The sequence below is a fragment of the Gavia stellata genome, chromosome 2 (genome assembly GCF_030936135.1).
Source record: "Gavia stellata isolate bGavSte3 chromosome 2, bGavSte3.hap2, whole genome shotgun sequence".
In the NCBI taxonomy this organism is placed as follows: Eukaryota; Metazoa; Chordata; class Aves; order Gaviiformes; family Gaviidae; genus Gavia; species Gavia stellata.
The window spans coordinates 112,912,664-112,933,939 of record NC_082595.1 but is presented as its reverse complement, the minus strand read 5'-3'; the positions used below and the strand labels follow the sequence as shown (position 1 = coordinate 112,933,939).

The 21,276-nt window shown below is 44.8% G+C and overlaps 1 protein-coding gene across 1 annotated transcript in view; it reads right to left on the bottom strand.

Moving 5' to 3' along the window:
• The window catches only part of DTNB (dystrobrevin beta), a 206,895-nt gene that overhangs the window by 68,629 nt on the left and 116,990 nt on the right, over positions 1–21,276 (bottom strand). The window contains exons 11-12 of the mRNA XM_059835577.1: positions 16,690–16,779; positions 9,429–9,516 (exon numbers count right to left, since the gene is read on the bottom strand). Coding sequence (XP_059691560.1) covers positions 9,429–9,516; positions 16,690–16,779 — 178 coding nt within the window. The remainder of the gene's footprint in view (positions 1–9,428; positions 9,517–16,689; positions 16,780–21,276) is intronic.

Here is a 21,276-nt window from a genome sequence, read left to right as displayed (position 1 = left end):
GGTTTTTAATGACTACTATACACAAAGCCTAAGTGTATCATACACCCAGCTATTGAGAAATAGCACTTATCTCTCACCTCATCTACACTACAACATGGACTCAGGAGGTGTCTAAACTCTTGGTTATTCAAAAGTGTGTCGAAGAGTCACCTGAGACAGCGTTGAGCCTGCTGAAAATACGAGAGGCATGTGTCTTATTGCTACTGCACTTGTCCAGAAAATATCTGACACCAGTTCTAGATATATCTGACCTTGAATGGGAAATAAGGCACAGCTGCTGTGCCACATTCCCCAACAAACAGGCGTCCTGGGAGGCAGCGGGCTCCGTCCCCCCTGCCACAGCCCAGCCGCAGGCAGCAGAGCAAGATGCAGTGGTGGTCAGGAGGCAGCCCTGGGATTCTGGTCCGCGCTCTCTGGGTTAGGTTTTATTAAAAACAAACAACGGGGGTCTAGTATTAAAAAATATTAACTGCCCAGGACATGGAATTTACAGCCTTGGGGTCAAAACTCAGATTAGAAGAGAGAGAACAGACTGAAGACAACATAGACAGATGTTTCGAGTAGCCGGGGCATGAGGAAATTCATCAGAGTACTTACTCAGATCCCGGTACTTAAAGAAACCTGAGGCAATCTCAGAGCTTTTGTGTTCAGCTCTGAAAGCACTAAGTTTTATAAGGTGACGCTCCTGACGCTCAGAGAGGCTATCGATAAAGCTTAACACCTAGAAACAATGTAAGAAGGAGCTAACAACTATAGACCAGTCAGCTTAACCTCAGTTCTTGGGGGAAAACCCCACAAAATAAAACCACTTGTAAATACACAGCAGATAGATAGGCTAAGTAATAGTCTACATGGAGATTTTAAGAACAAATCATGTCAAAGCAAACTACTTCCCTTCCACAGCAAAAAAAATCCTATGTATAGGAGAGAAACTATTAACACAAGAGACTTCAACCTCAGCAATGCTTTTGACATCCTCTTGTGGGGTTTTACAGCTTTTCTCTTAGTTTTAGTTCCATCCAGTATTTTCACTAATATAATGGATGATGGAATAAAGTATTTACTTCTTAGATCTGCAGACTGTATCGCACTGTGGAGAGCTCCTACTGCTTTATAGGACAAGATAAAATATGAAGTATACTAAAATACAAAATTATTTGAGAAATTGGAGAAATGGTTTGAAAAAATAGGTTGCACTCTCTTAAGACAAGTGCAAACTCTCATATTTACTTTCGACGTGTCAACTACATAAACACCCAATGGACGAGGCAGCAGTTCTGCAAAAACGGATTTGCAGCTGAGTGTAGTTCACAACCCAAACATGAGTCAATAACCTCACGCTGAGGCTCTAAAGATATTAGTGATTGTCACTATTTTCAGGCTTATGAACTAGATACTTAGTTATTTGAATCAACAACTTCCCATCTCTTCTGATTTGACTGAAGGAATTTTATCCTTTATCCTTCAAAGCCCCAAAAATCTGACTCCCAGACACCTTTCTGCTCCCATCACCTCTCAAGCTCCTTGATTAGGTTTTCTCTATCGCTCTTCCTTTTTTCTTTTATCATTCTTGTTACCAGTCTTCATTCATATCGCTTTATAAACCTCTACAGACCTGTGAGAAAAAACAGTATTTCACAGAAACTAATGAACTAACTGACCATTGCAGCCTCAGTAACAAGGAAGTGAGATTAACCAAGAACTTGGATTTTCTTCTTCTTCAGTTCTTTGGTTGATGGGAAGAAGTCTTTGTGTTTACGTTGCAATTTCTGGTGGCTTTTCTAGGAGCTCAAACATTGCATTTATTTAAAACTGTTTTTTTCTCCAACTACAACAGCCGGGTAGTGTTATGCAGCACAATTGTGCAGCATTTGTACAAAATCTGACATTCTGCCCACAAACCCACACCTGAGTTCCAAGCACCTAGCGTGCTGGGCATCTGTACTCACTTCTCACGAATGGGGAGTCATTTAAGTAACTGAAAATTTCTTATCAGTTACTTTGCTCACAGGATCAGTAACCTTAATCTTTCCTTGATTGATCGTTGATCAATAATCCCCCAAGTTCCTTTACAACCTAGCCGTGAGATGCAACTATTTTCTCTGTGACAGGCAAGTATCTTGTAGCCTGTGTAAAAATACAACATCATAAGGAAAGAGTTTACAATGGACACTTGGATTTGAAAAAGGTTGTCACTACCTTTCTCAAGCCTAGATGATTGCAGGCTGTTCTATGGCGTAGACAATTTAACGAACCCTGGTTCATCCTTTGCAGCGATCTCAGGATGCCCTTACTCTTCTGAAAACATCAGATTTCATGGGTGAGAGGAGGTATTACTCGGGGTCAGGATTCTGAAGAATGACTGAGAAGCTGGTGGACACGGTGTGGGACCTGTTACTGATCTAAGGGAGTCAAATGAAATCCATATGGGTCTCGCATTACCTCCTGTGGACGTGAGTATTTCAAATGCATCTTCTAAATATGACGATTAGGAGATAATTATAAAGTATGAGGTATTGTTCAAACGTGCAAATACCATTCTCGGCTTCAGACTGGTCATTGGTAGGAGAGCCCATATTTCTTTAGTGAAGGAACTCCTCTGGAACACATGGAAGGAAACCTAACTGCAGTCGTGGCTCTCATTTCTGCCCAGCATTTTATTAACACCAAGTTCTTACTGTCATCGCCTTTGGAAGAGTTTTGGGTGTATGGTATAGGATTGCGATGGCGAATGCTATTCTTCTCGTAAATCCAGGGAGACAGAATTCCTTAGAGCATTTGCATGTTACTATTTACTTTGATGAGAGATACCTGTCCGCTCTGTAAAGTTATATGTGGTTCTTAAAACCTCTGCACTTAAAAATACTCATTTACTAGTCAGCACTCTTGTGTTTGCACTCCATCTTACTGGACAGGTATGAACGACTTGTGTCTTCCAAGATTTATTACTGTAATTCCTTTCTTTAAAAAGCCTAGCAGGTTCAGCTCCCTACCTGCTCAGCCGCACTGAACACCAGCAATGTATCCCCTGTCTACTCAACTCTTGCAAAGGCTTTCTACTACAGGGCGCAAAGACCTGGTGGGAGTCACCAGCGTAAGATGTAAGGCCTTCAAAATTACTACAAAAAAACCCCCAAACCCCATTTTTGCATGTGCATGAGAAAATGAACAGAGTTTATACTATTTCATCCTCTGTAGCTTTCCTTCTCAGTAAGGAGTAAATATCTCAGGAAGAGAACAGTCCCAACTATTACGGCATAGAAGCAATGTGGAGATCTTTTCTTGGCCCTTTTGGATGCAGCTCCCAACCTTCTGACAATAACGTAGTACGACCAAACCCCAAAGCATTACAGGTCCCTACAGAAACAACCTATAGAGTTTATCCAGGGTAAAAGGACTTTGAAGTATGGTGAAGCTTGAAAAGAAAAGAGACTTTTTGACAGTGAATTGGAACACAGGTCTCTCATTTTATACCAAACAGCAGCAAGACCAAAGCTGAAGCTTTTCGAGCTGAGGACTAACATTTTAAAAGTTAAAATGTTAAAAAAAGTTTAAAAGCTAAGCAAATGCTCCAACACAGCTGAAGGTACAACTACCATTGTCTTCTGCTTTCCTGGTGCTCAGCAGGAATGCCTGAAGCCTCAACAGTTCTGAGAAGATCATCCAAATGGCAAGCCCCATTTTCTCTCAGCAAGAGAATTTGTAAGAAGATGATCACAAAATCTACTTAAAATCCTTAATATCACATATGAACAGTAAAACCTTCTAGCACTGTAATTTAGTTTTCCTATGAATAGGCCCCTAAACTTGAGCGAGTGACATGCTGGAACTTCAAGTCATAGAATCATAGGATATCTCAAGTTGGAAGGGACCCGTAAGGATCATCGAGTCCAACTCCCTGTTGGACTCGTATTTGTAATAAGGAGCATTCAGACCTCATCTACAGCATACCTTTTTTGGGTGACAGAAGAGGATTTAATGAGTGTTTAATCAAGCCCCAAAAAGCCAGTTTCGCAAGCCGCTGCACTCCTCCATCACCCTGATTTGGAAGATACTGTCAAAGAACAGTGAAGCTTGAGTCTCATGGGCATCAGATTCCAGGTTCCTTGGTGCAAGGACCTCACGGTGTCATGCAAAGTCTGAACCAGTACTTCACCTACCCATCACTGTGGTATCACAGTGTTCTTTATGATCAACAGACAAAGAAGAAGGGAAACAAATAACAAAAAATGGTTTATATAACTGGTGTATCCATGAGAAGAAGAAATGATCCAAGAACCAAGCTGCAGATTTATCCTGTGAAGATATACAACAGGAAATCTGGTTTACTTGTTTTTTCTTTATTAAAAAAATATTTATTAAATAATGCCTAAAGCCTGAAAGAAAAGTTACATGAAGGGAATATTACAAACATTATTTAGGTTGTAGGGAGCTTTAATGAGATGAGATGATGATAGGCTTTTAGCAGCGCTTAATGTTGAGGGAAGAGGAGCAACCACACACTGTTTTCAAAAAAGAGCAACATGGGCAAGAACCTAATTATCGTAACTCAACCACATAACTCAACCTAATTACCCACTCATCCATAATTGTGTATTATCTCATATTTATTAGGTGCTCATAATCACCCCTTCTCTTAAAAGGCTGAAGATGAGCCAGCAGTGTGCCCAGGTGGCCAAGGCGGCCAACGGCATCCTGGCCTGTATCAGAAATGGTGTGGCCAGCAGGAGTAGGGAGGGGATCGTGTCCCTGTACTCGGCGCTGGTGAGGCCGCACCTCGAATGCTGTGTTCAGTTTTGGGCCTCTCACTCCAAGAAGGACATTGAGGTGCTGGAGCGTGTCCAGAGAAGGGCGATGGAGATGGTGAGGGGTCTGGAGCACAAGTCTGATGAGGAGCGGCTGAGGGAGCTGGGGGTGTTCAGTCTGGAGAAGAGGAGGCTGAGGGGAGACCTCATCGCTCTCTACAATTCCCTGAAAGGGGGTTGTGGGGAGGTGGGTGTTGGTCTCTTCTCCCAAGTGACAAGCGACAGGACAAGAGGAAATGGCCTCAAGTTGCACCAGGGGAGGTTCAGGCTGGATATTAGGAAAAATGTCTTTCCTGAGAGAGTGGTGAAGCATTGGAAGAGGCTGCCCAGGGAGGTGGTGGAGTCACCATCACTGGAGGTGTTCAAGGAACGTGTGGATGTGGCACTGCGGGACATGGTTTAGTGGGCATGGTGGTGTTGGGTTGATGGTTGGACTTGATGATCTTACAGGTCTTTTCCAACCTTAGTGATTCTGTGACTCTGTGTGTGATTCTGTGAAGTATGCAGTCACCTTATAGGCAGGATTACCTATATTCAAGTAATAGGGCAGTATTGAGGCGGGATCTGATATGTATGTGCAAGGGATTTTGTAAGGGAAAGTAGGCAAGGGGGCCGGGGACACAGGAGATAATGCTCAGTCCTTGCTTTTATCAAAAGGATGATGCTTGCTAGCAAATACCAGGTTATTTCTTACCTCCGACTGATAATCTGAACAGATCAGCAGAGGGAGACAAACAGATGAAGTTGTGATCTCGAGAGCTGTGATTTAAATGAAGTTTGGTTTGCTCTCCATTAATTTCTTCACTTTATTCATCTAGTCACCTTCCGCTTTTCTCTCTTTTGCTTTTTAGCTAACCGCTCTAGCAGAGTCAGCCAACAGTTATTTTAACACACAGCACTCTGCTGTGACCAAACTGCCAGGCCAAGCATAGCCCCGAGCAACTTAAATTCAATAAAAGGGGTTTTTATCTTCTGAAGACTGGCTTGAAGAAAACAAGAGTAGCCCAGTCAGAGCTTGTTTGAGCGAACACAGACTAAGCTGCTGTCTGGCAGTGCGTAATTGCGCTGGTTGCATGCCATCAGCCTCTCCTGCACTACTGAGCAACTCACATGTATCAAGTGACAAATGATGCATTCTCCTTTCTTCTCCTCCCTCCCCATTTATTTTTCTTCTTTAAGAAGAAACAGACTTGGATTTCAAGAATTAACTCTGAGATCTGCCTCAAATTATTTTGTCCCCGTAAGACATCAAGCAAAGGCATTTCCCCTAAAAATGTCAATGGAATCTATTTGCAGTCATATGGCGAGTGACATTTATTATAGTAACAAGCCTGCAGAAGGCAGTTCTAACATTTTATCTAATTTGAGAAAAAGCAGAAACTGATGGACTGAGTCAGATCCGTTGCCACATAATCCAATGTGCAATTTCCAGCAGTGACCACTGCCAACTACTTCAAAGAAAAAGAGTAAGAAGCTTTGCATTAGGCTGTTGTGGTATGAGCAGCCTGTACCTGGGATCCTCTTAATTTCTAGCAGTTAGAGCACGTTAAAAAATAAAGCACATTACATCTGAGAGGTAGGGCTGGAGAGGACATCAAGAAATAATTTTGTTCATATCAACCTCTCTCAAGTACTCTCAGCAGATACTGGTCTATCTTCGTTTTAAAATCTCCATTGACAAATATTCCGTAACTCCTTTATGGTGGTTTGTTTCCATTCTCCACTTTCATTAAGGTCCAGATTCACAGAAAAATAAAGGTGGGAGGAACCTCTGGTGGTTTCTGGTCCATGCGCCGCTCAAAGCAAGGCCAATTCACAGCAGTTTGCTCACGAACTTGTCCAGTTGAGCTCTGAATGTCTCCAAGGAGGGAGATTCCAGCTCTTCTCTGGACAACCTCTTGGACAACAATATTTGACCATTATCATGGAGAAAAAGTTTTTCTTAGTATATAGTTGGAATTTCCCTTCTTGCAACTTCGGCCCATTTCTGTTGCTTCTTGTCCTTTCACTGTGCACCTCCGTGGTGGGCTGACCTTGGCTGGCCGACAGGTCCCCATAGGCCTGGCTCATCAGGTAGCTGCAGGCAGCAGTAAGATCCTCCTTTGCCTTCTCTTCTCCATCCAGCTTGTCTTATCTCACTTGGCATTTCCTCATCACTACCACCATCTAATCAGGGGGTCAGTATTTCTTTTCTATTATTCAGAATTTGGAATTTCAACCCACAAGGATTCTGCAGTTCTTTTCTTTTTCTGTGATATTTTTATGATGTTACACTGTGTATTTCCTTTATGTACAATACCATTCCCTTGCCTGCACATCCTACTGTATCATTCCCGTACCACTGCTAGCCTGGCCACCATATACTCAACGAGCACCTTTCTCCAACTGGATCTCTGAGACGTTTATTATATTGGGGTATTCATTTGATGTTCCCCATTTTAATTCCATATGGGAAGAAAAAATTGTTCTTTTGTTTTTTTTGGTTTTGAATTTCCCAGCCTCTAATTTACTCCTGTCTCTCTGTTTTAATGTTGTAAGAAGAGTATGTAAAACAGTGACTGTGGCTGATAAATCTCAGCTATTCCATTTCCCACCAACAGCGAATCCTCGGAAGCGAGCCCCGCAGACACGGCACGCCGTCCCAGAGCTCAGCGGGATGTTCCTCCACCAAGTTGCAATGGCCAACTTGGACACCAGTCATACAAAGCGCTGGCTAGGGAAAGGGGATCTCCTGTTGGCAAGAAATAATTAGAACCTGCCATGAAGCAGAACACTTTAAGCTCTGATTCCTTCAGAATACGAAAAATATATCCATTTCAGCTGATTAGTATTTCTGGACCGTGAATAAACAGTGGGCCCAGTCAATAACCTTTAGATTCCTTGCTGCTAAGCTTCGGTCGCAATGGAAACACACTATTATTACTCTTACATCCTTTCTCTACCACGCTGCAATCCCTGGCAGCACTTTGACACCTACCCAACGCTGTAACTTCTTTGGATGAAAAGAAAGCAGCAATTTGTCACAGGTCTTTGAAAAGTCTCAGCAAACTCTAAGTGCTGCTTTCTTTACATCCAAGTAAGTTGCTTCATTTTTGATCTCTTCCAGAACTCTGAAGTACACAGAAATGGGTTGAGGTGATTTACAGATTTTTAAACGATCAGGTTCTTTCAGAACCAATATTGTGACTCTTTAGTTTTCATAATACTTCCTTACCACTACCAGAAAAAGTCAAGTCATGAGTAAGAATTCTTCCATCTTCCAGAGTGAAACTGATTCAGCACTTACTGTCTCAACAACTTTAATTTTATATGAAGATTACATAGGAATCACCTTCTTTTCCATCTAAAGCGGAACGTTTGCACTGTATTGCTTTAACATTTCTACAAGAACATAGTCCTAGTGAACTTCAGAAATGCAAATATACCATTTGACAGAGATAACGGGAACTGACAGCTAAAAACATTAAAAAAGCATCATTCTTTTTTAATAAAATTTTACAAAAGGGAAACACCTATATGACAAAGTCAGACCATTGGCTGAACACACATTGAAGGAAATTATGAGGAGGCACAAGCCCACCCGTCTGGAAAGGACTTGAAGGTATTTACATGACAAATACGTAATGAAAAGGTGAATGAGGACACTGACGTTAAGATGCTTCTCTAGCCACGCTAACATGGGGCAGGACACACACTCTGCCATGGCGGTAAGACGCTTAGGAGAGGCCGTTGCTACCGCTGGAGGTTGTGGAAGACAAGGGCCATATCTGAACCGGCATATGGATAACAGTATGTTTTGCAAGAGCGATCACGTAGGGCAGCAACGAGGGAGAGACGTTGGGGCAGCCCGTTACAGCGGGCCTAAGGGCGGGCACCTCCGATAGGCAGGATGAGTAGCCAGGATTTTGAGTACGCGCTAAGCCAAGCTGCCTCTAAGCAGCACTTTCGGTGGTGATGTTGTGAAATGGTGGCCGCAGTTGGAGGGAGGTCCACCGCTGCTCAGTAACGGGGAAGACTGTTCCTGCAAACACCGCTCTCCTTTCGTAGGGATAAACCAGCAAAGACAGGTATCTCCCCACCCAGCTAGACTGCAATTATTCTATGGAATATGCAGTAAAGTCTTAATTGCCATGATCTCCTATAGCAATTTTCTGTTAAAGCAGTATTTATCTTTACCGATCTAAAATTGGTTGGGTGCTTCCTCTAGTTTCTTCTATTATAAGAGACTGCAAACATAAAAGATACCTTCCTTTCCCTCTCTCTGGCTCCTTCCCTCCGGAGTAAATACATTCCATAATGTTTGTTCAGCGATCTGTTTTCCTGAGATATCTACGTATCTATCTCTTCGCTAGACTAAGTAGGACTAATCTGCTTATTCTCTTGTCTCCTCTGACCTCATTTCTAATAATTTGTGTTGTCGTTTCCCGTTTCCCTGCTCTTCCCCCGCTGCCTGAGAAGGCAGCATTTCTGCTGAAAATGAAGAAAGCGTACTGCTCTTTCGCATCAGCTGAATAAACAAAAGACGACAATTTCACGCAGCTATTAGCATTGAGCTACTAATTAGGCTCTGAAAAACACCTTCCATATTCCACGGTCGGTAAAGAGGGATGAATATTCACTTACTGCATTTCCAGCTTCGGCAGCCAGCCGGGCGGCGTATCTGGCAATCAGCCTGTGCTCCTCGTCCAGCCTGCCGGGGCTGTCCAGGACACTGCCGGGGAAAAGCCAAAACACCCCGTCAATATCCGACGCCTCTAGATGTTACTCATAGCGGGGGACGACAGAGAAAAGGATGTATTATTGCAGGGAGACAGTGATGGGAAATAAGAGAGTCACACTGGAAATTATCTAGATCATTCCCTTTTTCATTCCGCTTCCAAAGGGGGGACTGCTCTCAAGACTTTCTGCCTGGTAGCATTTTCTCCAGCATTCACATATTCCAGTTTTAAATGATTAAAGTAATTTGTTTTCAACGATTCATAAATACGTAACATTAGGAACAAATTTCATTTGCTTCTGAGGAGCTTTTCTGCAAGCCCTGTTGGTTTACTCAAGGCAAAAAGGGGCAAACAGCTGAATGACGAAGGAGAAAAGCTTTGTCCTCAGATGTAGGATGACAAGTGTCGAAGTCAGGATGATTTCCAGGAGGAAGAGCGGGGGGAAACCATGCTGACCTGAGAAGAATGGACTCTGCCACTGAACAACCTCAACTTAAAAGCAAACAGTACTTTGTAAGTCAGCCTGACGTACGCCTGACTTACCACCACCTTACAACACCCAAACGTACAAAACGTGGTAATTTGAGACTTGGTCCCTCACACCTCAGCTAGCAGAGGATGAAACAGGTCCAGCTGCCTCGTGTTGCCTCATGCAGACGGGCTGTAGCTGTCTTGGAAATGTTGCTGAGAGAGGCATTAGAAAATATTTCCAATCATCCTCAGCAACAGTGGCAGCAGCGTGGGGTGACGGAAGAAAGGTTTGAAAGAGGAAAAGTAGAGACAGCAAATGGGACAGAACCCCAAGATTTGGAAGCGAAAGCAGCACCTGGATCTTTCTCACATTTAAGACGAGCATCATCCCCTCTGTGCACGTTAATTGTTAACATGATTAACCCAGCCTGGTAACCCAGTCAGTGCCGAGAGTGCCGCCTCAGCTTCTACTATTCACAAATAATTGTCTTTTTGGCGATAAACACACAGGGGGACAAACGATAACTTTCAGGTTGTATTAATTGAAACTGGTCAACGTTAAGATCTATTACCAGCTCGGTTTCGGTGGCACAGTGGCCTTGCCACAAAGAATCAGCAGGGGAAAGCCAAATGAAAGAGCAACTTTTTAAGTCAACATCCAACCGAACTATTCAACGGTCGCTTGTTGTCTTACTGCTGCACAAAGACTTCTCATCACAGCCCCCCTTTAAAAGGGAAGCCACCGAATTGATTGTATAAACCAAACCATTATTAACTGAAAACAACCAGGATTAATGTGGAAATGAGCGATGTGCTTCATGTTGCAACGCAGCCTTCCTAACGCTACCCTTGCTGTTTCGCGCGGGATTCACGAATACCGCGCTGGCTGCCGCGGATAGCGCCGCGCTGTACCCGTACGCGCTCACAGCGAGGCTCGGGGTCAGAGCCGCGCCACAGACAGCAGCAAAGAGACACACACCTGGAGCGCAGCAGAAGCTCCTTTCAGTCCACATTACCATTCACAAGATCATTTACATTTCTTTAAGCTTAATTTCGCAGATTTATGTTTACCTTCTTTAAAGAACCAAATTCATATTGCATACTTTATATTTATTTGAAAATGCAGACTTAATTTCTTTTTTGTAACGCCGAATTTAACAACTTCATCTCTTTTAAGACTCTGAAAGTCTGCCAGATGACGTGTTTGAGATGACGTAGAAACATTGGACTGAATTTAATAGACATACGACTACCATTTACACAGATGGGTCTACGATGAGTATAAATTGCACTATTATGCCTCTGCGTTGGACCTGCTGGATTAAGACCTGAAGATATTCGACTAAACAGTGCAAAGGAAGGAGCTGGCGAAAGGTGAGCTAAAACAGTGGGAAAAGGGATTTAAGAGGAGAAAAACCAGACCCTTTACACTAGGCTTGATGAACTTCTCGCACGCCTTCATGCCAATTAATTCTCTGATTTTTTTTGTTGTTGAAGGAGAACAATCTTTCCCATTCCACTTTCTGAATTTGATATTGTTTTTCTTTAGCTCTCCTCTGTGATTTTGTCTGTACGAGTTTTTTTTCTGCTTTTAAAGGAATGCAGATCGTTCCATCCCTTCTACCCTTTCCGTAATCTGGTTATCTCCTAATACCTGTCCCAGCTCCTGGAACTATTACATCTTCTTATCTAAGTGAATTAGAAAATAGTTATTGGCAATTTCTTACCTTCTTGAAGAAAACATGTAATTTTAAAAAAAAAAAAAATCCTTTTGCATTTGCTTTTAGAAAGATTTTTACAGCCAGAGAGGAAGTGGAGTTCAAGCACATCTCCTGACCCTCCTGCGTGTGTTCTTTGATGTAAACCACAGTTTGAACAAGTGAAAGCAGGAGGCACCACCGCACCCTACGGCTGTCGGACTAACAGAGAGGGCATTAAACACAGCCTGCAAAACACCACAGAATTCTTTACATGGCTTCACAAAGCAGAACTCACTTCTTTGCAGTTTTAACTTCTGTGGAGGCACTGCAAAGGATTCTTGCCCTGAAACCCCTTCCTTGAGAGGAGTCCTGCGGAGCTCCCTGTCCTTTGGGACAGCAGCAGCACTGCAGGTTGTGAACCTTCCCCCTGCCTAAACGAGTCCCACGGGTGTCCCACGGGGATCCAGTGCTGCCTGTGCGGAAAGGTCCCGGGGCGGCAGCCAGCACGCCAACTAGAGGACAGCAGCTCAAGAAGAAGAGGAAAGGCAGCAAAGGGGAAGAATAAGCCTGGCTTAAGGCCAGCGCTCAGAAGGGAGGAGGGTACGTGAGCGAGAGTTCAGAGATTTTCACAGCAGCAGAATTCTGGAAAGGTAGGAGTACAGATTTCCCTATCTCAAAAATACTGCGCCAGGTGGTTTGCTCTGTTTTGACAACGTGGTGCCACTTATACGGCACCGATTAGTCGATCCGAGAGCTCTCCAACTTCTTCTTTTGGAGATGCAGGGGATAGCTGGCACACGGACAACACAGATGGAAAGGTCTGACCAGGGGAGGCATTGACATGCACGAGGAAGCGTCATCCTTGGGACACCCCCGGTCTGTCGCAGAGGCACTGAGACAATGAGACAGAATCAAACTGGTTGGAGCCACAGAACATGAGCACCCCGAGGGGAGACAGGGAGGCTGAAGCGATGCTGATTCTTAGGTCTCAAGGGAAATGTTTGAGACAATGCGATAAACGCATACAGGAGGTATTGCTTCTGCAGTCACTTTGATCTGACCCAAATGTCCGCAGGCACCGAAAGGGATGTTCGCAGCCTCTGCCCTCCACTGCTGCGCTGGCAGTAGTCTCGGGGCAACGGGATGAGCCAGCGAAGGAAATTGAATTGGCTTGGGACTGGCCTGACAAAACAATGACTTGTTTTCTGCCAGGGCACTTCCCCGAGCCAGCTCAGCAGGTGGCTGCGGAAAGGCGGGAGGTGACACAAAGGCGAGAGCGGGTGCACCGGCAGGATGAACGGAGCGGGGGGAAAGGGGAAAAATCAGCACCCCGCACTTGGGTTGGCTTGAGGCTCTCATGACACCGTGCCCAGCAAAATGGGGGCAAACGCAGTGAAGGGAAAGCCGAGACGGCAGCGCCCTGTTGTCAAATACTAACACAACGATGAGCTTGGACAACCAAAGTATTGGTTAGGGATGGGCGATCAGTAAAGGATGCAAGAGAAGATACATCGTGGGGGGAGGTTTGAGATCTTAGGCTCCTTCCAAAACTGCTTAGGAATTCATGGTGCTGAGAAGTGGCAGAGGACAGCAAAAGAAGGCACGGCTTGTTCTTCCAGCACTGGCCTGAAGGGACACACGTCCCAGGTGTCAACTGATGGCGAGCCAAGAGTAAGGATCGCGGGGACAGAATATCTTTAAGGAAAGTGACTTTTTCCTTTCATTCTCCTTTAAAATCAGGAGTGCTGCAGACAATTGCAGTTTCAGAGAGTCAGGAATTTAAAGGAAACCAAATCAAACCAGCCAAGCAGCTAACCACCTATCCATCCCCCTGGACCAGCTGACCAAAAGTAAAACACATAAACCCTGTGGCCAGATGTCTTCTGCAGGAAATGCAGAATACATAATACATGAAAATAATGACACCCCAAGTAGGGCTACTTAATTTTTCTGGTGAAAAGTGGAGCTGAAGTAGGGGCTTCATGGGGACTGGGGAAAAGCAGGCTTGCTGAATGATGCGGAATGTAAGTTATGAATGCTGAGCTTAAGAAATACGTAACAAACAACTGTCCAAGCAAAAAGCACAACTCATCAGCTCCGTAAGCTTTCTAACTGTATGAGGTACAACTTGCTGCACTCTGCAGCTGTCTTTGCCTGCAGCACATCCTTTAGGGTGGGGATATTCTATTATTTCTTTGAAAAGCACTTAACCAATTTGGCTTGCTACCACAATAATACAGTAGGTAAAAAAAAGAAAAATGTATTATTATAAGATAAATGAAGTCCATTGAGCTCTGTTTGCTATATTCCTTATGTAGCTTGGGTGGACTTTTTGGTTGGAGGACATCAGTGAATTCAATAATTTTTAATATGATGAAAAATCTCAGGGATCCAGCCAGTCATGGCTTAAAGGCTCTCAAAGTTTGGCTGAAAGACATGAAAAGATGATGGGCGATAAAGAGCAAAGGTAAATGTCTGCAAAATCAGTGACTGGAAGTGGAAGAAATGTAAGTTCAAATTTGAAGTAGGGCTCTTTTTAAAAAGAGTCAGCACAATTAATCACAGGGACAGATTGTCAATGAAATGAGTGGCTTCTCCATCATGGTGTTCTCTGAAAGCTCCATCTTTAGAGAAAGAAGGTATTAGGTTCAGCACAGGCATGAATGGGGGGAATGGTTCTAAGCTAAAAGAGGGGATATTCAGACTATATGGAAGGAAGAAACTGTTCATGCTGAGGGTGGTGAAACCCTGGCCCAGGTTGCCCAGAGAGGTGGTAGATGCCCCATCCCTGGAAACATTCCAGGTCAGGTTGGACGGGGCTCTGAGCAACCTGGTCTGGTTGGAGATGTCCCTGCTCATGGCAGGGGGTTGGACTAGATGATCCTCAAAGGTCCCTTCCAGCCCAAACCATGCTGTGATTATGTGGATAGGATAGGATAGGATAGGATAGGATAGGATAGGATAGGATAGGATAGGATAGGATAGACTATTTCAGGTGGAAGGGACCTACAACAATCACCTAGCCCAACTGACCCATCACTTCAGAGCTGACCAGAAGTTAAAGCATATTATTAAGGGCATTGTCCAAATGCCTCTTAAATGTCCAAATTCCCGGACACTGGTGTGAGACGGGTGGGATGACAGAGAAGATGCTCTAATGGTCTCTTCTGGTCCCAAAGGCTACGCTGCCCTGGCAGGAGAGGGGCCGTGAGGGGCATCAGAACAGCAGATGGGCCAGAACAGCAGTCCTGCACCTTGTCTCCAACGGCAGCCAAGCGCAGATGCAAACAGAACAGAAGAGAGAAAGCCCGTGACGGCTATTAGAGGAAATGCTGTCTGTGAGTGAGATTTACTGTTATCTCGACCAGACAGAACCAGAGACGGTCTGCAAGGGCTGGCTGGAGTACCCCGAGGGTCGCCACACAGCCTGCCAAAAGCAGAAAGAGCTACTGTTACGTGAGATTTGGGGGGTGTGGGGTGAGGATCAAAAGAAGTGACAGTGCAGCACAGATTTCATCAGTCTCTCGTGCTGACTTGGAAGACGCTCCTATGCACAATGAAACCAGGACTTAAATTATTTTCTTCGGATTTGGCTCCTTCTAGGAGTACGCTGTTACTCTGGTAGCAGTACCAAGTGGTTTTTTAAATTTAAAGACCTAAAAGACTGTGAACCTCCCCTCCAAATGGTTGTGACATGGCAGCTATGAGCTACATACAGTATCTCAATCTGTCAAATATTCTTCAAGATGCACTCCTTTGTATCTCAAAATCCTACGATTACAGAAATTGACTGAAGGTGAGAGTCTTGAAATTCCTCGGTTTTTATTGTCTTGTGGACAATATTATGGGCTTTTGGTTCATAGCAGGTGATAGTAGACAACAGTGATTCACCACTGAGAAAAAAACCTGACTTTCCCCAGAGATCTAGACAGCCAGAATGCACTTCATCAATACAGCAGTGGAATGTGGATGTGGCACTGCGGGACATGGTTTAGTGGGCATGGTGGGGTTGGTTGATGGTTGGACTTGATGATCTTACAGGTCTTTTCCAAACGTAGTGATTCTGTGATTCCGAATGACAGAGTAATGAAACAGGACTCTAAAAATATTATTCAGAGGATGACAACATGGGTAGAGCAAGGCCTTTACATATAGCCTCCAGATCACTAAACCTCCTTTTCCTTTCCAGCACAGCTCTGTAAAGGCGTAATTTAATTAGGTCCAACAGCGGAATATGGAAAACCTCCCAGCTATGTCCTGTGATGAAATGGGAGAGCTGCGTTTTGGGGCTTTAGGGTGAAATTTCTCTACGTAGACACAGACATGAAATATAAATGTGCACAAATACTAAAGCTGAGATAAAAGAAATTAATTCTTCAAAGCATTAACATTTTTGGGAAAGGCACAGAAAGGAACAGTCATATTAAGCAGGTTGTGTTGATGGGACTGAAGGAGGTTGCTTATTCAGCCCAGGTAGCAAAGATGGTGACGGGATGGGACATCCGTCTGCGACTGTGTTTGGGGTGGAGAGGTAAAAGCAATAAGGAGAAAGAAGAACAGTTAAAGTTATAGGACAATGCTGGCCTGAGAACTAATGGGTATGAGCTGGCTGTGAAAAAATATAAGGTGGAAATTAGACAGTTTCCTACTGGTGAAAGACGAGATTCCAGAATGGTCATGGAGAGAAAAAATTACCTAACCCCTTTGGAACGATGTTAGTCAGTTCATGCAAGGGATTCTGCAACACCGTGAATGCAGTAGGGTGGGACTGGAGACAGACTGATCCCTTCCCACCCGATGTTCTCCCCTGTGCGTGTTTGTGTGTGCATGCATGCAGACGCGTTTGTGTATTTCCAGAAGATTTGGGAGAATACTAAATACATTTCCCCCCGTTTGCCAACGGAGGCCAAATACCTTTGACTGGAACATCCCTCCCCAGAGGAAGCAGCGTTACTGTACCCGTCCCTGCTCCAGGAACGCTTTCCTAACACTAACCGTGCACCACTCTGCAGCCGGTTCACATAGGTTGCTATCAGTGCATGCTCGTCAGCTAATCGGCTGGCGGTATCCAGGTTGCAATGTAACCTAGCAGCAATGAAGGCAAAAGAGAGCAAACAAAACATAACGTAAATACAATGCAAATAATTAATGAATGTTAACGAAACAAACAGTTAAAAATGAAAACAAACAGATGAGTCATTAAAAATGTAAATATGCTTCCGCAAGTCACATGAAAAGGATACCTTCTGCAGTTAAAGATTAAAACACGGATTAGAGAAACATTTGGGCATCTAAACACGCCATGGATACAGCTGTGGAGCTTCCCGGAGCCTGCTGTCGCTCTGGGAGAGCGGGACCGCCCTGAGCAAGACGATGAAAAGCAGCAGGCAGCCTCCGCCGTGACATTTCCACCAGGATCCGCGGCCGTCAGGGAGCCCCGGGGCTCTGAGCGCAGCCAGAGCCACCGCGGCTGCGGGGACTGGAGCCTCCAACCCGCACAGAACTTACCCTTCAAACAGCTCCAAAAATAACCCAAACCACAGCGGGTTGCAGTTTTATTACTATGCCTAAAATCAGAACTGAAAGCATCCAGTCTCTTCTCTTTCTCTCATAATAATAAACGAAAATACGAGGAAAGTGGTAAAAACTGAAAAAATTAGTGGTTGGTATCAACAGAACTACCCTCTAACAGGGATTCATCAAACGACGTTGTATTTTTTTTATTTTGAGGACTCATAAAAATAAACCTACTATAGTTTTGAATATTTCTACGAATAGAGATTGAATGCAAGAAATATTTGTCAGAAGTCATCCCACATAAATAACTATTTGTCTATATGGTCCAATTAAAACATGCTGGTTTCTACCACGCCTGCGACAGCAGCATCTCAAAACCCCTGAGACAATACAGCAAAATGGTTCTTTTTTTATCCTGGGCATTGCACACACAGGCAGCAACGTTTTCTTCTCCAACCCAAAAGAGCGATACACCAATTCTGCTACGCTACATTTCCTCCACGTCCACGCGAAGTGTTGCCTACAGGACCCCAGTCGGCTCTTCCACCACGTCAAATGGTGCACGCGTAGAGAAAGCACCGCTCTCTACCGGGACATGGCAAGTCCCCTGCAGGTATGAGATCAGATTGTTACCTAAAAACTGATTCTCGAACACGTACCACTATTATTTTAGCACAATATGCATTTCCTCCTAAAATACAAGTGTACGAGAAACCCCATTTTTCATTTCTATGTCAGGTATTCAAGCCGCTCTTTCCATTTATAAACTGCAGTTAACTCCTTCTCCACACATCTCCAGGAAGTATTTGTTTCAGAAGCTTTTATAGACATGGCATTTATTGCTTTCAGCATCAGTATACTGATATTATGAAAACAGAATTCACATTTTTAGACATACAAACTCTTTTCTTCTCTGTTACGTGCAGCAACATGTCAGAGAAGTCTGCCAGAAGCAGGGTAAGACCTTATAAAAAAGAGGCAAAATGGAATTACTCACGTCAGCCCCTCCAGGCAATGAGCAACCTTTGTAATAATGGGTTTGTAATAAGAAAGAGACTTAACATTAACCACTGCACAGAAGAATTTTGAAGCAATCTACACTTTGTGAAGCCTGACTACTGGCAAGTGCTGAAAAGCTTTATTTTAGATATGCTTTATAGCAGGCACATTGCTGCAGCCACAACCATTAAGGTTCCAAGACCTTTTGCATTCTAAGTCATTGCACGCGCTCTCTTGAAAAGGCAGTTTTTCACTCAAAATGGGAAGAGCTTTAACAACGATTAGCATTCCTGGTTTTGGAAGAAAAATAAGAGTTAGATCAAACTAACGTGCATCTGAACACCATTCCTAGCAGGTATCTGGTTTTCCGTTCACGTTTGTGAACACAGGTAAGCGTGCCTGGCGGTACCCCAGCCCCCTCCAGAACACCGCTCAGCAGCCTCCAAACCGCAGAAAATCACAGAATGCAGAGGACAACCTCCTCTCTGCCTCCTGCCGGGGCGGCACTACGACAGTAGGAATCACCCGCACGTATTCTGGCTGCTTTACTTTGTTAGGCGCAGCGATACGGAATCATGGGAAGAGTAAAGATCAGGTTTTTGATGACAGGAGAGCTGGAGAAAGAGCGTCACGGGGGGGAAGCCCACTGCTCCTGATAAATCTGTCACCAAAAGAAGTGGATGCATCCTGGGAAGAATTCATCGCTGTGTTCGGCAGGCTGCGTCCGCTCCAGCATACGGATATTTTCTCATCGAGGAGAATATCTAAGTGCAGCGGGCAGGAGAAAGTGCAGGGCTTGGTGGCATTCTGTGCCTTGCACCGGGGTACTGTAAAAATCTTGTAGGTATGCGTGTGGCTTTCACAGAGCAAAAGAAGTCTTAGAATATAAAAACTAGTGTAGGTAATCCTGATCTGCAAAGCTCACATAAACACAAGCTTCGTGGTTCAAAAAAAAGCATTGGACTCATATCCACTGTCCTAGTACCTTCCTGGTCGACCGTGCCGCCCTATTTGCAAAAGGCAGCCTGTGTTTGTCCCCTAAAGCGGAGCCAGCACGGCAGTGCCGGCTCATCATTCAAAGAAAGCAGAATTCAAGTGACGCTGACATGTACCTTTAACTCTCGTTTCCAAAGGGCTTGCCTTTTACTGAATTCAGCTCCTCTGGGAAAGCCTGAGTTAACTATGGACAAGCTTTATTCCTCGTAAACTCTGTCAGTATAATACCTACTGAAGGTTTATGTGGCAGTTAGTGCTCCAAAGCAGCTCCAGCTTGCTAATTCACAGCTAAGCAGCAGTGCGGATGGCAAAAAGTAGAAGCAACACAAGACAGCGCTATCGACAGGACAGGAAAAGAAATCACAAACCTAGTATATATACCTATACCTTACAAATAGATTTCACGCTGGCCTCAGTTAAGGTGCAAAATTATTTGCTATGTCCCTCTGCTTCCCCATCCCAGCCAGCAATGTTCCCTGTTGCACGTAACCAAATCCACAACATCACCAGCCTACCTCCTCTCCTCTTCCTGGGACGTGACCGGCATCTCAGTAACATCACTACACCTGAACTGTTCCCGCTGCCTTCGGCTGCTGCGTGCCCCGCTCCGCAGGCAGGGATGTACTTGAAGCCCACTCACACGCTGGAAACGCTGAGCAAGGAGAGTGCTGAGCTGGGATCGCCTGCGCTGAGCTTGGGATTGCCTGGGCTTAGCCAGGGATCACCTGGGCTGAGCTGGGATCACCTGGGCTGAGCTTGGGATCGCCTGGGCTTAGCCAGGGATCACCTGGGCTGAGCTGGGATCACCTGGGCTGAGCTTGAGATTGCCTGGGCTGAGCTGGGATCAGCTGGGCTGAGCTGGAGATCTCCTGGGCTGAGCCAGGGATCACCTAGGCTGAGCTGGGATCACCTGGGCTGAGCTTGGGATCGCCTGGGCAGAGCCGGGGATCGCTGCCTCCCTGCTCCCGGGCGGCTTCTCACCTCTCCCCATCGCACCCCAAGGCTTCTGACTTGTCTCCTTCCCTCTCCCCACCTCATCCAGGGACATCATACATCATAATTCTGTATTCACTCGCTTTCAGATATTTAAATGTATATAATCCTTAAGCTCTACTTTTCTGGTGTTTTGAGTTTAAGTGTAGGCACTCTGTATTTTGGAAGGCTGTTAGATACCCTTGATGAACTAGCATTGTATTAAAAATGTTCTGAGGCATTTCACTTCTTTGGATGAGAAAAAGCCCTGTAACATCTCTGTTCATCACGGCCCAGCTCCATCCTTCTCCATTACCCCCGGCTCTTATCTGAACGCCATCTCACCGGGCCCGAGCTTCAGCCAGCCCTGCTGCACCACACAACCGTGACACGGCTCTTGGTCACCAGCCACCGAGTTACAGCTCCCAAGGACACTCCCATAATCGCATGTGTTGATTAGAATGAATCCTCCTCTCTGGCCTTGATAAATCCAGTTCTGATCCTCTCTCCTCTATTCTTTTTTTCCCCAGTGAATCACTTGTATGTCAAAAAGCAATTCTGGAGCAGCCCAAGCCAACTGTGAATTTGGATAGAATTCGCTCAATAATTTTAAGCAAAATGAAAATAACAAAAACTTAGGAATCGCTTCTCCATATCGCTCAAGCCGTATTGCTAGTGAACATCATGTGGACATTTAGTCTCCTGTTGAAGTTGCTTCATCTAACACACTTAGGTATACTCGTTAAATTAGAGAAAATCAGAACGGCTCTATGGCTTGCTAATTAATTTACTAGAACTGTGACATGGGAAGGACCTCCGGAGGTCTCCAGTCCACCCCTCTCCTCAGAGGGGGATCAAACGATGAGATGATAGCAGATGTTCTCCTAAACTGTTCTTGGAAGGTGCACTGCTCTACTGTGTAACCTGGTCTGAAACGGACCTGCAGAACCTAACAAACCTCTAGACCTACTGTTTCCACCACTCATCTGAAAACTCCATCGCTGAGAATTGAATCTGGCACTTCTCTTCCCCGCTCCCCAGGTGGACACCGCGTCCTCCCACCAATCCCTTGCCCACGGGGACTGCTGTAAGAGCTCT